This window comes from Antechinus flavipes, chromosome 3 (genome assembly GCF_016432865.1).
Source record: "Antechinus flavipes isolate AdamAnt ecotype Samford, QLD, Australia chromosome 3, AdamAnt_v2, whole genome shotgun sequence".
Taxonomy (NCBI): Eukaryota; Metazoa; Chordata; class Mammalia; order Dasyuromorphia; family Dasyuridae; genus Antechinus; species Antechinus flavipes.
In genome coordinates, this window is record NC_067400.1 from 5,759,567 (window position 1) to 5,773,849 (window position 14,283).

The 14,283-nt window shown below is 43.6% G+C and overlaps 1 protein-coding gene across 2 annotated transcripts in view; it reads right to left on the reverse strand.

The window, feature by feature from the left end:
• IL1RAP (interleukin 1 receptor accessory protein) overlaps positions 1-14,283 on the reverse strand; it is a 135,457-nt gene that overhangs the window by 38,068 nt on the left and 83,106 nt on the right. For both annotated transcript variants that reach the window (XM_051991641.1, XM_051991642.1), the window contains exons 3-5: positions 11,455-11,740; positions 10,014-10,200; positions 101-266 (exon numbers count right to left, since the gene is read on the reverse strand). In XM_051991641.1, coding sequence (XP_051847601.1) covers positions 101-266; positions 10,014-10,200; positions 11,455-11,740 — 639 coding nt within the window. The remainder of the gene's footprint in view (positions 1-100; positions 267-10,013; positions 10,201-11,454; positions 11,741-14,283) is intronic.

Consider the following 14,283-nt stretch of genomic DNA (forward strand, 5'->3'; position numbering starts at 1 on the left):
GCTTTCCCGTGCGGCTTTTCACTCACCTTGGTCTTAACTCAAGCCTGAAAGATACAAGAGAAGAGGAACTCATGGTCCTAGTGATTATGGCCTCTCTTACCTACCACCCTCACCTCCACAGTTCGGGTGAGGTTAAAGGTGCGCCCGTTCTCCGGATAGGTCACAACGCACGTGTAGTTTGCGGCATTGGCTGTCAGGACATAGGTAAAAATGAGCTCGGTGCCATTCACTTCCACTTTATCAAAGTTGTTCACTCTTGTACAGCGCTAGAAGTGAGGAAAAAAACAAACAAAAAAATGTTTAGCATCCTAGCCATAGCATACCCATCCCCACGTACACACACCCTCACTATATACACTCCCACCCATGGGCCATCTCCTGCTGTCATCTACTAGCCGTGTGACCTCCAGGAAGCTCCTTTACAGCCTCAGTTTCCTGTCTAGGAAGGGAGAGGGATGAGGCTCAAGGATCTATCAGGTGCCTTCTCACTGGGACATTCTATGGGACAGTAAATTTAAAAAGACTCTTTCTCATGTAGAGCTCCAGGTTCCCTCTCAGACATTCATAATTTCTTCTCATAGCTCTGTCCTAAAGGGAGAAAAGGTGCCAGTGATTCCCACTTTTTAAACAAAATGCAGAACCAAAGGGAGACAGTCCCTGTCCCTTAAAAAAACGTGTATTCTTCCAGTCATATTCCAGAGCTGGAATCCAGATTTGTATTCTGATTCAATGTATTTTCTGTCTCCTTTTCAGTCATTTCTGTTCTGTCCAGCTCTCTGCAACTGGGATTTTCTTGGCCACGAAACTAGAGTGCTTTGTCATTTTCTTCTTTAGCTCATTTTACAGATGAGGAAACTGAGGCAAACTGCGATGAAGTGATCTGTCCAGAGTCACGCAACTAGGAAGTGATTTGAACTCAGATCTTCCCGATTCTAGACCTGGAATTTTGTCCATTGTGCTTCTTGTCCTGTCTGAATTTTTAGCTCTTAGTAGCAGGTGATGATGAAGAACCAGCTTTGGATAAGGCTATCTCTAAATTGGGGTCTTTGATGATATTAATAACCACTGAAATCCCCCTTGTATTCATTCTCCTTTCTCTACTCACATGGCCACTAGCAGCTCAGTCCCTCTATCTTCCCAGCCAACAGATTCCAGTGGATCCCGATTACCTCGTTCACATACGAACTTCTCTGTTTGACATTTAAAGCCCTTTACAATTTAGCTGCAAGCTACCTTTTCAGGTATATTAATGAATGCTTTAATTAATGAACAAAGATGCTTTAGTTACTGATAAGAACCAGCCACTAAATGCTAGGGATAGAATACAAGGAACGAAAAAAAAAAAAAAAAAAACTACTCTCAAAGAACCTACAACTATTAAAAAAATAATTTTCTGTGTGTGTTTCTGTGTCTGCCTGTCTCCGTATGTGTGTGTATCGGTCTCTCCCCTTTGTGTGTGTATGTGTATGTATATGCAGATATACATACGTGTGCATATGTACGCCCATATATGTTTACACATATACCCAAAAAAGAATTGCTTGGGAGCAGTTAAGGGACTGGGCTAGTGGTTGGGCAGGACCCACAAAAGCCTCTGTGTGGAGTAAGTCGGTGCAGAAACTGAGTGTTAAAGGAAGTGAAGGAATCTCTGAGGAGGAAGTGGGGGAAGAGGGCACCCCTCAGTCATGATGACCAGTTAAAGGCACAAAAACAGAAGCTGGAGTGACTGTGTGTGAGGAGCAGAGGGAAGGTCAATGTGGTTTGATTGTTGAGTACAGGAAGGAGATAACATCTGGTGACAGTGGAAAGACAAGGTGGGGCCGGGCTACCAGGGCCCTGAAGTTCTTTCTGAGTCCCAGCAGCGCTTGGGGGCTAATGAATCTGTAGGGAAGGAGAAGGCCGAGGTCCACTGGGTGCCTGAGGACCTTCCCTCTGGTTTCCCTGGGGGAGAAATGGGAGGAGGAAGTCCAGTTTAGGAGACAACCAGTCCGGGTTAGAGCTGATGAGGGTCCGAACTAAGCAGCCAGGAGAGCATGATTAAAGACACGTGGCTCTGGAGTCAAAGGTCAAATCCTGCCCTTCTCATGTACACCTTTAAGACCAAGTTACTTGATCACTGTAGACCTGTTTCCTCAGCTGTTAAACGAGGAGCTTGGTCTCCATCAATGCTGGAGTCCTAGCTCAAGGGCTATCAGAGGGTGGTCTCAAGGTGGAGGCTGAGACACCGGGGAGAAGGGCTGGATACTGGTAACACAAGAACGTTCAGGGTGCAGGGAGCTTTACAAACAGGATCGCACTGGATCTCACAGCATCTGGCAGGTCAGCACTTTTATCATCCCCGCTTCAGAAAGGGGAGAGCTGAGTCTGGGAGCACAAAGCCAGCAAGGTCCCGAGCGTGACCTTGAACCCAAGTCCTCTGACTCCAGCCCACGTGTCCAGGATGCTGCTTTGGGGGTGAGGCTTGTGATGGAGCCTGTTTCCCAGTCCCACTCCCCGGCCCCTCTCTGTACCAACCACGGGGGCTTCCTGACTGCTCCATGTCCCCGAGAGTGCACTCTTTGCCCAGATCGCACCCCTATGACCACAGGCCGTTTCTCCCTCTCACACCCCCTCCGAGAACTCCTGTCCTTTGGACAGCCGCTCGCCCCAGGTGTTCCCGCACTTTCTCTGTGCCCAAAGACTCTGAGCTTGCTTCCCATATAATTTAGTTATCGACCCCGATAGAGCGTGAGCCCTCTGAGGGCAGGGCCAGTATCATCTGTATCCCCAGGCCCCTGTCTCAGTGCTTGGAGCTGGAGGAAGTCAGGCGGTAACTGAGCCCTTTGTGTGTCTGCAGCTGGGAGGGTGAGTTGGAGTTAATAATGGGGGTCTGGGCAACGCGGCTCTGAGGCCTTGGCCCTGCCGCCGCCAGTGTTCGCTCTCTGCTCTCGGCTCCAGGCGCCGGCCATCAGCGCCGCGACCTCACAGAAGGCAAGTGACCACTGCTCCCATGTTCTCTTTTAAGAAAGGTCTCCCTGACAACTCAACTGTTTATCCCTTCGAATAAATTAGGCGGATTTCAAGCTCCAGTGCGGCCATTCTTCAAGCACTGGTGATTTCATCGCGGCGGGAGCTGCCTCCGTTAGTGCCAGATGGAACTCCTCCATGATTTACGTCTTCATGCATTGCTGGGGCCGAAAACTTCCCCCCCACCAGCCACGCTGGCAGTGGGCAGGGCTTGTCCACTCCCATCTGTCTCCAGAAGCACCTCCTGTGGGTTTTGGGGCAAAGCCATTAGCCCATCTCAGATCGCTTTCTTTATCTGTGGAAGGGGGGCATTCGGATGGATGGCCTTCCAGGTCCCTTCGAGCTCAGAGTGTGAAACCTTAGGGTCGCCCGCGGCCACGTCCCTCAAGAGTCCACCCGAAACTCCACGCTCTGTTGAGGCTCTGGATAGCCATATCCTGTTTAGTGTGAATGAGGATTCCCATAAAACAGCGGCTTTCTCTGAATCCCCACTGCATCTTTCCACTGGGCTGGAGCAAATGTGCTAACAGTGCACCCTTCACTACATCCAACCCCTTCATGAGCTCCATTATTCACCCTGATGTGAACCTAGCTAGCTTTACTCATATAGGTACTAGTCTCCCTGTTAGAATGTAGGCACCTTGATAGGAAGGACTGTTTCTCCTCGCACTCTGGATCCCAAATGTTTAACACTGTGTCTTTATTAGAATATATGGACAAGGACTAACTTTGGTTTTGCTGGGACTGCTGGGACTATTCTAAGTGCTTATTAAATGATTTTTTTATTTATTCATTTTTTAATTCATTGATTAGAACTTCCAAGGTGATCAGAGTTCATCCGCATTCGCAAATGATATTTTATTGACTTTGAAGCCCCACACAGAGCCAAATCACTATCATTAGGGAGCCAAAGCATGAAAAGGTGCTTCAAGAGAGATAATTCAAAGATTAGCCCTTCAACTTGTCCAGGGATATAGCACCCAGGACCCAGATGACCTGTTTGCTGGTGATCTAGGCAGGGGTGACAACCCCTCATCCCACAAGTCAGATTCTACGTGGAATTTAAGTTGTTCGGCTCGTTTTTCTAGGGCACAATAGTTTCCATGGCAACATACCACAGTGTCTAGTAGAAGAAAAGGGGAAAAAAAACATTGCAGAACTTCATTTTGTAATTCAGGAAAAGAAGAAATGTGGAAGGAGGCAAAAAAATGAATGGGACACAGCAGACTCTGAAGAGGGGCTGAGGAGAGATGGTAAGAAACGGGCCATGGCTTTTCAGTAAGGGCCGGCCCCTAAGAAAGAGGAAGGAAAAGGTGATTCATGATAACCATCCCCCAAATGTTGCTGAGAATGGCCACGGGCCCCTGGAGACGTCAAGCCTGTTTTCCTTCCTGCTGATCTACCTAGCTTTTCTTTTAATTTTTGATACATTTTCTTTTGACACCACAGACCTCCCAACAAATATTCTACAAAGTGCCTTTCCTGAAAACATCAGGCAAACCATCTAAGAGAACAAAGCTACTGACAGGCTGCATCGCTCTCCAGTTTTGTAATTTATCCTTTGTTAACCAACAGGAAGGATAATCTTATAAGACTGGTCTGTGGGGCTGAAGGTGATAAGATGAAATTTAATAAGGATAAAGGAAAACGCTTAAAAATACGGGGATTCAACAAAACAACTTGACACATACCAGATGGCAGAAATGGGACTATACATCAACTTGGCAGAAAAAAAATACACCTGAGGGTTTTAGTGGACAATAAGCTCAGTGTGAATTCAGGGCATCATATGTTGGTCAGAAGGGCTAATGCAAGCAAACAGTCTGCATGACGGGTACTGAGTACTGAGCTAGGAAGAGGACCATGGTATCATGGGGATTTGGGGCTGGCTTTGGGAAGCACCTCATAGGAAAATGTAAGAAGGTAAAGTCTCCAAAGGATGATAGCCAGGATGAGGGAAGGCTGAAGATCATTCCCTTAAAGGCTGTATTCCAGAAAATGGGGATATTCAGCCTGAAGAAAATAAGACTGACAGTGTGGGAGCATGTAAAAGCTGCCATAAGGAAGAGGAATCTTGCTCTGGTTTGCTTCAAGAGGCAGAACAAAGGGTGACGTTTAAGAGATCGGGGCGTGTTTAGGATTAATGTAAAGAAAGATTTTCTGATAATCAGAGCTGACCAGAAGTGGAAGAACTTCAGGAGATGGGGCTGGATGGGGAATACCTGTTGGAATACTGTGAAAGGAATTCTTGCTCAGGTCCTTCCAAATCTTTGTATTACTACTATTCAATTCTCTTAATCATTTCTGACTCCGTGACCCCATTTGAGGTTTTTTGGGCAAAGATTCTGAAGTGGTTAGTCATTTCCTTCTCTAGCTCACTTTTAAAGGTAGAAAAGTGGGGCACACAGTGTTAGGTGACTTCCCCACAAGGGTCTGAGGCCAGATTTGAACTCAGGAAGATGAGCCTTCCTGACTCTGGGACTGCTGCTCCATCCCCTGTACCATGTGATTGCGTCCCTTCCAACTTTAGGGATCTCTAACTATGGCTGTCCTAATTATTGAATTCATCATCATCCCCGCTACTGTCACACCACCATCATCATCACATTTCCTATGGTCTTTATAAATGACTCTACAGTCAACACATATATATGTGTGTGTGTGTGTATGTGTGTGTACATAAATATATATGTGTGTGTGTGTGAATATAAATATATATGTGTGTGTGTACATAAATATATATGTGTGTGTGTACATAAATATACACATATATATAATTGATGTATGTATATGTGGGTGGGTGGGTGTATATATATATATATATTTCTCTCTCTCCCTCTCTTCGCTCTCCTTGGTACCACTTTGTCGTCCACAGTTTTGTTCTGAATTCTGCACAATTGCTGCTCATCATGGTCACATTCTTTCCATGCAGTTATTTCCATGTATGTATTTCTGTGTTTTTTCTTCTTTAAATGTCACCAGAATAAAAGAAAACACTCATGATTGTGATCTTCTCATCACTGACAAGAAGCAAGATGAGGATGCTCAGGTTTAGATGAAGTACAAGTTAGGGTCTCCCCTTCAGCAGCATTGCCGGGCACTAAGTGCTGCTGTGCCCCTAGGAAGGTTCTTGTACACTGACCCTCCTGAGGGCACCGCTGGAGCTAGGGAGGGAGGAGACCAAGTTCCCATAAGGCTTCTTTTTGACTGATCTGATTACTGATTTCCTCATTCTCGACTAGACCCCCAAAAGAATTCTCAGGTTTGCCACAAGTCTATTATCACGGCTTTCAGAGAATAGGATAAATTGTCTAGATTGAAAGAATATAGAGAGAAAGAGCATGAATCTCAATGACAAGGCTGAGAGAATAAAATTGAAATGAGTTTTTTTTTAAAAAGAAAGAAAATCTATCCCACAGACCTTGTAATAAATTGTCCCAATTTCCCAAGAACATATGCACTGCCCATAAAAGGGGTCAAAGTCGAGCGCCTTCTCAGCAAAGTGCCATCCCGATGGCTTGCTGATTGTCATAAAAGGCAAAGCTGTCCCCATTTTCCAGGAGGAGATTCTGAACACTGCACTCTTCAGGCAGATTAATTCCACGGTACAAGTTACGGGCTGAGGTAATATACCATTTTTAATGGTCAGACCAGGCAACGGGATGACCTGCCTTCTGCAAATTGATTTCCATTGGGCTTTTTGTTTCATTCTAATTGATTGTGGAGAGCATTGCAGCGGCGGCCATGGTCTTCCAATACCATTTAAGTCACCCAAAGAAGTCACTCTTTGAATGGCAATGGAAGGGCTTTGACCAGAGGGGGAAGGGGCAAAAATTATGATTACAGTTATATATTTCAAATGCTCGGATACAACAAGCAAAACCAAGATATTTTTTCCCCCTGAAGGGCAATTGGGTTTAAGCGACTTGCCCAGGGTCACACAGTCAGGCAGTGTTAAGTATCTGAGGCTAGATTTGAACTCAGATCCTCCTGATTTCAGGGCTGGTGCTCTCTTCGCTGTACCACCTAGCTGCCCCTCAAAATAGACATTTCTTACAATACAAGACTTTTAAGTGTAGAGCCTTCAAGGATCCATGATATTATTGGTGTGGACAATCCCTCCATAGATATGGACCACAAATCCTTCTACAACATAATAAATATAATACCTAACATAATCTTTATTATTTATAGAGTGCTTAATTTTTTTCCCAAAGTCCTTTATATCATCTGTATAATAGCCCTGAGAAGTGGGTGATATTATTCTCATTTTACAGATGAGGAATTGAGGCAGTTAAGAGTTTAAAGTCTTTAAGAATTCAAACTCAGATCTTCCTAAATCAAAGCCAGCACTCTCCACACAGCATACCCTCAAAAGTGTCAAAAAGTTACTTCAGCCTGTGGCCAGGTAGGCCTCTGACCTTAAGTAGGCAGTTTTTTGGGACATGAGACGTGTGAGATACCCTGTCAGAGAAGAAAACCATCACGATTCTCCATAGTGTGTCTCCTTTGCTTCTATTTCCTTAAGAAGATTAGAATTCAGGGGGATCTCATATGGGCTAATTCATAAAAGCAGAACACTTTACAGTAGAAGGGAGTTTGCAAATCAGCTAGGTCATCGCCATCTTTATCAGTGGACAAAACTAAAGCGGGGGAAAAGGAACTTGTCTCAAGTGCTACAGTTATTAGGTATCAAAGCCCTGACTTAATGCTGCTTTTCTCCTGATTCCAGATACGTGCACTTTTCTCTATAGAAAGACATTTTCCCTTGAGTCCTTTTGATCCTTTACCAGTGATTTTGTTAAATAGCAAAATTACATAATCCCATTGGCCGATTTGGGGACTGGTGAATGAGAAACTGAGTTCTAAGAATGATAGCAGGTCATCGTGAGCCTACAAACAGGCACTCTATTGTCCCATGTCAACTGCACAAGGAAAATCTCCCTATTTGAAAAGGATCACTTTTCAAATGTGGAAATTTTCCTTGTGTAGTTAAGTGATCCTCCTTAACTACTTGGGTTTCTGTTCTTTTTCTTTTTTCTTTTTCCCTTGCAGGAGACATGACAGATTCCCTCTTACTCTCTGAAATAGTGACAACATATTGTGAGCTCAGTTTTACTGAGTTTTGGTCAGTTTGGTCAATTAACTGGAAACCTATTAAAGACTCTCAGACTAAATACACAGCTTTTAGCTATTGGGATTTTAGGGCTCCCACTCTGTGTTCTAGAAATAGTTTGAACTGAGGATGCAAAGAGTCTTTATTGAGTATCTGCTTGTTTTTTGTTTTTTTGGGGGGGAATTTTGGGGGCGTTATTTAGAACTATGTTGGATATAAGGGTCACCTCAGAGAAGACACTGAAAATAGAAGACATTGAAGGCCATAATGAAAGAACATAAAATATCTGCCTGCTTCTGTGGGAGGATGATTCTAGCACTCTGCTCCAGTAAACTGAGCTTGTTCAGAAGGCCATGTCTACCTTGGCAAGAGAGCTGGGCCTGAAGTCAAGAGGACTTGAGTTTAAATATGGCCTCATCAATAATTATTAGCAGCTGACTGAACAAATGTCTTAAGCAACCTGCCTCAGTTTGGACAATTGTAAAAAAGTGACAATAGTAGAACCTTTGTCCCTGGATTGTTGTGAGGACCACACGAACTATTTGTAAAAGCACTTAGAACTGTTCCTGGCACATAATAGACATTTAATAATTGTGTATTTTCTTTCTCTTCCTTCCTTGCTTCCTTTCCTTTTTCTTTCCTTCAGTTTGTTCAGATATAAAATGGAAGAGTTAGCAAGTATGACACACACAAAAAAATAATGTGTCACACACAAAACAATGGGAACAATTTAGAGAATCTTGGGAAGGCATATGGATAGGATGGAACCTAAAGTAAGCAGAACCAGGAAAACAGACATATACAATGACAACATAAACAGGAAGAATTAAATCATGAAAATGAAGCCTGACTAAAATAATGGTCCAAGTTGCCTGGAGAAGAGTAGAGAAAAAGCAATATCAATTTCTTCTTTATTAGAAAGTGGGATGATCATGACATGGCACAGTGCATACACTGTCACACATGATGGTTAGGATTCTTAGCACAATACTTGGCACGGAGTAAGTGCTTAATAAATGTTTGTTCCCTTGATAAAATGACTTTTAGCCATTAAAAATATATTCTGTAATAAGTGAAAGTGATATAAAAACAAAAGCATCGATATTTAATTTTTATTTATTCCTTTGATATGGTTAGTTTTATATGTTAAAAAATCCTTTCTACAATAAGTGAAAGTGATATAAAAACAAAGGTATCAATATTTAATTTTTAATTAAAATGAAAGCGTTATCCTGGTTCATTTCATATGTCAACTGCTCAAGAACCGAGAACATTGTCAATTTGGGAACATCCTACATCAGGGTGGCTAATCTGTCTCAGCTCAGGTGATAGTATCAAGAGAACTGCCTGAGACTCTTAAGAAGCTGAAGGACTTTCCTGTGGCCACAAATGCATGAAATAAATCCAGGGCTCCCTGAGTAGAAGACAAGAGTCCATCTGTCCATGATGATTCTACATTGACTTTGTTCCCACTCAATAGGAAACAAAAACAACAAACCACTGGTAATGTTACCATATCAGCGTTAGCAAATTTCTAAAGCATTTTGCTTTTATCATTTCATTTGAGTCTCACAATTCCATGAAGTAGATGGGTGCTTTACTAGGAGTAAAATGAGACCGAGAAAAGATGAGTCCTACAACTGTTCGGTAACTGAATCTGGTCTTCCCACTTTGGCCACTCCATACTACCTCTGTGATATGTATACATACATAGAGATCATGTTAAATTTGCAAAGTGTATTATATCCATCATTCAACGTGTCCAGAAACACTTCACCCTTGGGTCTGACCCTAAGGCAGCATCCAGAATCTGACCCTCCCAGGCCAGCCCAGAGATTGCTAACTTCTGGAGCTATTTGGAAAGGTAGAAGCAGAGCATCGGTTTGCTTACCATGTACCAGGTGACCTTTGGCTTAACACTGGAAGGGAAAAATCCCTCTATGTTCGGGCACTTTACAACCTGCAGGGTATGCTCCAGGTACAAATACTCCATGGGCATTTTCATTGCTGATTGGAAACAGTCGTTCTTCTGAATGACTTCCAAGGGGAAGGCGACTTTGCTGCAGTAGGTGGTATTTCTGAAGAAGAAAAAGAGAAAGGGGGGGAAGGAGAGAGAGAGAGGGAGGAGAGAGAGAAAGGAGGTAATCGTGAGCAGCAATTCCGCAGGAGAATCACGAACCAAGATACTTTACTCAATGTCTGAAATATAAAGGCCCTCAGAAGAGCTCCAATCTGTAGACAAAACAGCAATTCCCAAAGAAAAATGGGCCTCCAGTCCTTGTTGAAGCCTTCCAACCTTAGCCAAACCACCGCACATTTGGACAGCTCAGACTATTAGAAAGTTGTTTTCCATATCAACCATAAATCCACCACTTTACAACTCTCTCCCCCATTTCTCTTAGTTTGACCTTCAGGGACCAAACACATCGATTCTCTATTTCACTGGACAGTCCTTCAGGTCATTAAAGACAGAAACCATCTTTTGGAGGCTGTGCCCCAGATGAAATGTGCTATTGTCACAAGTGACTCTCCTGAGGCTGGACCGCCAAGTCTTTTACCAACTTGGTAATGCTTTTCTGGGTGTCCTTTAGGTTTCAGTATTCTCTCTACAATGTGGCTCCCTGATTTGCTCTTGATGTTTGGTGGAATACTGGTAAAGAGGCAAATAGGAAGGAAGGAAGCGAGGAAGCAAGGAACGAAGGAAGGAAGGAAGGAGCAAGAAAGAAAGGAAGGAAAGAAGGAAGGAAGGAAGGAAGAAAGAAAGGAAGGAAAGAAGGAAGGAAAGAAGGAAGGTAGAAAGGAAGGAAGGAGCAAGAAAGAAAGGAAGGAGGGAAGGGAAGGAGGAAGGGAGGAAGGAAAAAGGAAGGAAGGAAGGAATGAAGGAAAGGGAAGGAAGTAAGGGAAGAAGGAAGAAAAGGAAGAAAGGAAGGGAAGAAAGGAGGGGTGGAAGAGAAGGTAAGGAAATGAAAATTGGCTTCCTGCATTTAATAGCATCAACCACCATTTGTCTGAGCAATGAGTCAGATATTTTAGATGGGCATCTAGGCAATTCGACCATGACCTCTCAGGCTGGGAGGCCAGTTTGGCTTTTGTGTACTTTTGTTTTGGTTATTCATTATGTATCTGCAGTGTGTGTGTGTGTGTGTGTGTGTGTGTGTGTGTGCGCGCTACCTCTGGGGACAAGGAAGGGCACAGGCCGTGATACTCTTCCCCTTCCCCCTTGGCCACAGGCCATCAGCAGAAGCCCTCCCAACCCCACAGCCTGGGCTCCCAGAGGCTCCAATCCCCATGGGTCTCATGCATAGAGGGCACCATCCCACTGTATCGCGCACCTTAGCATGCAGGTGTAGTTGCCCGTGTCATTGAGCAGCGCCGGCCGGAACCAAACCAGGTCCTTCTCCTTGCTGATGCGGTTGTCGGGGAGACGGAAGTTGATGGGTTCCTCCAGGTCCTGGTCTTGCCCGATCCAATACCAGATGAGGGTCAGACCCGCTGAGTGGGCAGTGCTGTAGTTGAACTTCAAGAAGTGCTCAAAGAGTGGGCACTGGATGTAGGCCGGCTCCCCCTCGTACACCTGAGTCTGCCGCATGGTGTCCAGCCCCCAGTCATCACAGCGTTCTGAAAAAGAGAAAGGAGCCCCCTTTAGGACACCCCTGGGATGCAGACCGTTTCTACCAATCTAAAAGAATCCTCTAATTTTTCATGAAAAAATAAATAAGGTCTGCAGAAGATTAAAAGTCTGAAATGTATTCCTGATACATAAACTAGGAGCCTTCAAAATGCATTGAGAGGGTAGCATTTGGTGAGAGCAGGCCATTCCCTGTCATGGAAGAGCAAGAGGAAACTTCCTATTTGTTTTCTAATGAAAATGTCTACTTATACATCGGCTGATTCTTCATGCTGGGCAGTTGCAGAGAGCTCCTCTCTGATGGCCTGAGGGCTTGACCACTGTGGAGACAGGCCATGTTTCCAGAAAGAGACCACAAGCCTAGGGCTTCTCCAGGGTCCGGCCAGAGCAACCAGGACCCATGTCGTTAAGAATGTGAGCTAATTTTTTGGCTTCCCCACCCCCAAGCTCCTAAAATTGAAAGTCTAGGTGACCTTCATGAGTCTCTGATTTTACAAATGAAGGAACTGAGGCCGAGAGGTCAGTGACCTGCCAGGATTGTCAGAGGCAGGATTCCAACTTAGCTTTTCCTACCTGAATGTACAAAGTTGTATCCACTGTATAAAGCCTGACATCTTTTCATGTTGCCCCTATTAACCCCAAAGTCAGAAAAAGATCTGAGAAAAACCAGACCACACTGTTTAGCAAATCCTTATTGAAATTGGAATATAAATTAATGACTAGGACTAGGAAACAAGCACCCTTCATACAGTCAACAAGTAAGCATGCCCTCATTAAGCACTTACTGTCTGGATGTTAAAGTTTCCAAAGCAATTAAGAAATTTTATCTCATTTGATCCTCACCACGACCTCATGAAATAGAAGTCAAAATTATATGATAACATATATTAATAGCATAAAATATATCATAATATAATACAATAATTTATAGTATAATTGTGTAATTAAATAAAAATCCATTTTACAAATGAGGAAGCTGAGGCTCACATTAAAGCATTTGAGGGTTACACAGTTAGTGTCAGAGAAAGAATTTGAAGCAGAGTTTTTTCTAATCCCAGATTTACAATGATCTACTGGACTGTCAGGAAGAAGAGTTAGTCAATCTGTCCATTAGTATTTACCGAAGGCCTGATGTGTGTGCAGCACGGTGCTGTACCCTGTGGGCGATATAGTGGAGGAACATTGCTAGGGATCCTCTTGCTTGAAACCTTCACTCATCTGGCAACTAGGAGGGACCATGCTGGCTCTCCAGCCAGAAAGCCCTAAATTCAAATATAGCCTTAGATACTTCCCACCCATCTACCCCTGAGCAAGGGACGGCACCTCTGTCTGGCTCAGTTTTCTTACTATAAGAATAATATTTTCTACCTTCCAGAGATTTTGTGAGAATCAAATGGGGAAATATTTGCCAAGAGCTTAGCACAGTGCTTAGGACACAGCAGGTGCTTAATAAATGTTCATTCCCTTCTCTCCCTTCCCCTTTCCAGCTCAGAATGCCATTTTCTTCCTATATTTTCTAACTGCTTTATCCAAGTAACTCCCTTGACCTCAGAACAATCTTGTATTATCCTACAGGACTCAAAAGTCTTCAAGAGAACCTAAGTTCCTCAGGGGTAGAAATCATAACTTCTCCTTTCTTTGTGCTTAGGGACAGTAGTACATTGGGAAGAATCTTCAGTATACAAACATGGTACTTTTTTCATGTGTATCTTTTATTAGATTTAGGTGGGGGTTGATTCCTGCCTCAAGATGCTTATAATTGATTTGGAAAGATGGACAGAAAATGAAACATGGAAATATATTCTAAATATGTATTATATTATATATTTCATATATAATATATATTATTATATTATATATAATGTTATTATATTATATATAATATATTATAATTTGTTATATTTATATGATATATGTGTGTGTGTGTGTGTGTGTGTGTATAAAATATGGCTCTGTGCTAATCTCAAGCAGCCCTTCCCATTAAGGACGCCACATCCTAATAGGAAGAACAACAAAAAGAATAGTGATTCAGCTACAAGATTGGTGGCAAGACACAGGTGTTCAGAGCACACAGCAGCAAGGTGGGTGGCAATGCCCAGGAGGCCAGAAGAATAGGAAGCCAAAGGAGCATTGTAGGACCGGGGATCTGGATTCAAGACCACCTATAAAAGTGCACTGAATGGCGTAACTTCTGAAGACTGGGAGAGGTCAGAGGAGAAAGGTGACAGTTGTCAAGGAAGGCTTCACCTACAGGCCTTCAGATGGACAGATGGGACTTAGTGGCCAGAGGGAAGAGCAAATTCTCCATGAAGGAAACAGCCCCGAACTTCATCTATGTCTCCATGGAGTTTGTTATGCGCACCCCAGGCTACATATGGCTTTTGTCCACGGCTCGCCCGATGCTGATTAGAACTTCAGTGCTCTTGCTTCTTCGTGAAATAATTCCACTTTTCCTATACAAGGGACCATCTCTTTACCGCTATCAGATTTCTCGGAGAAGGAGACTAAATCAGTCCCCATTAACATTCATAAA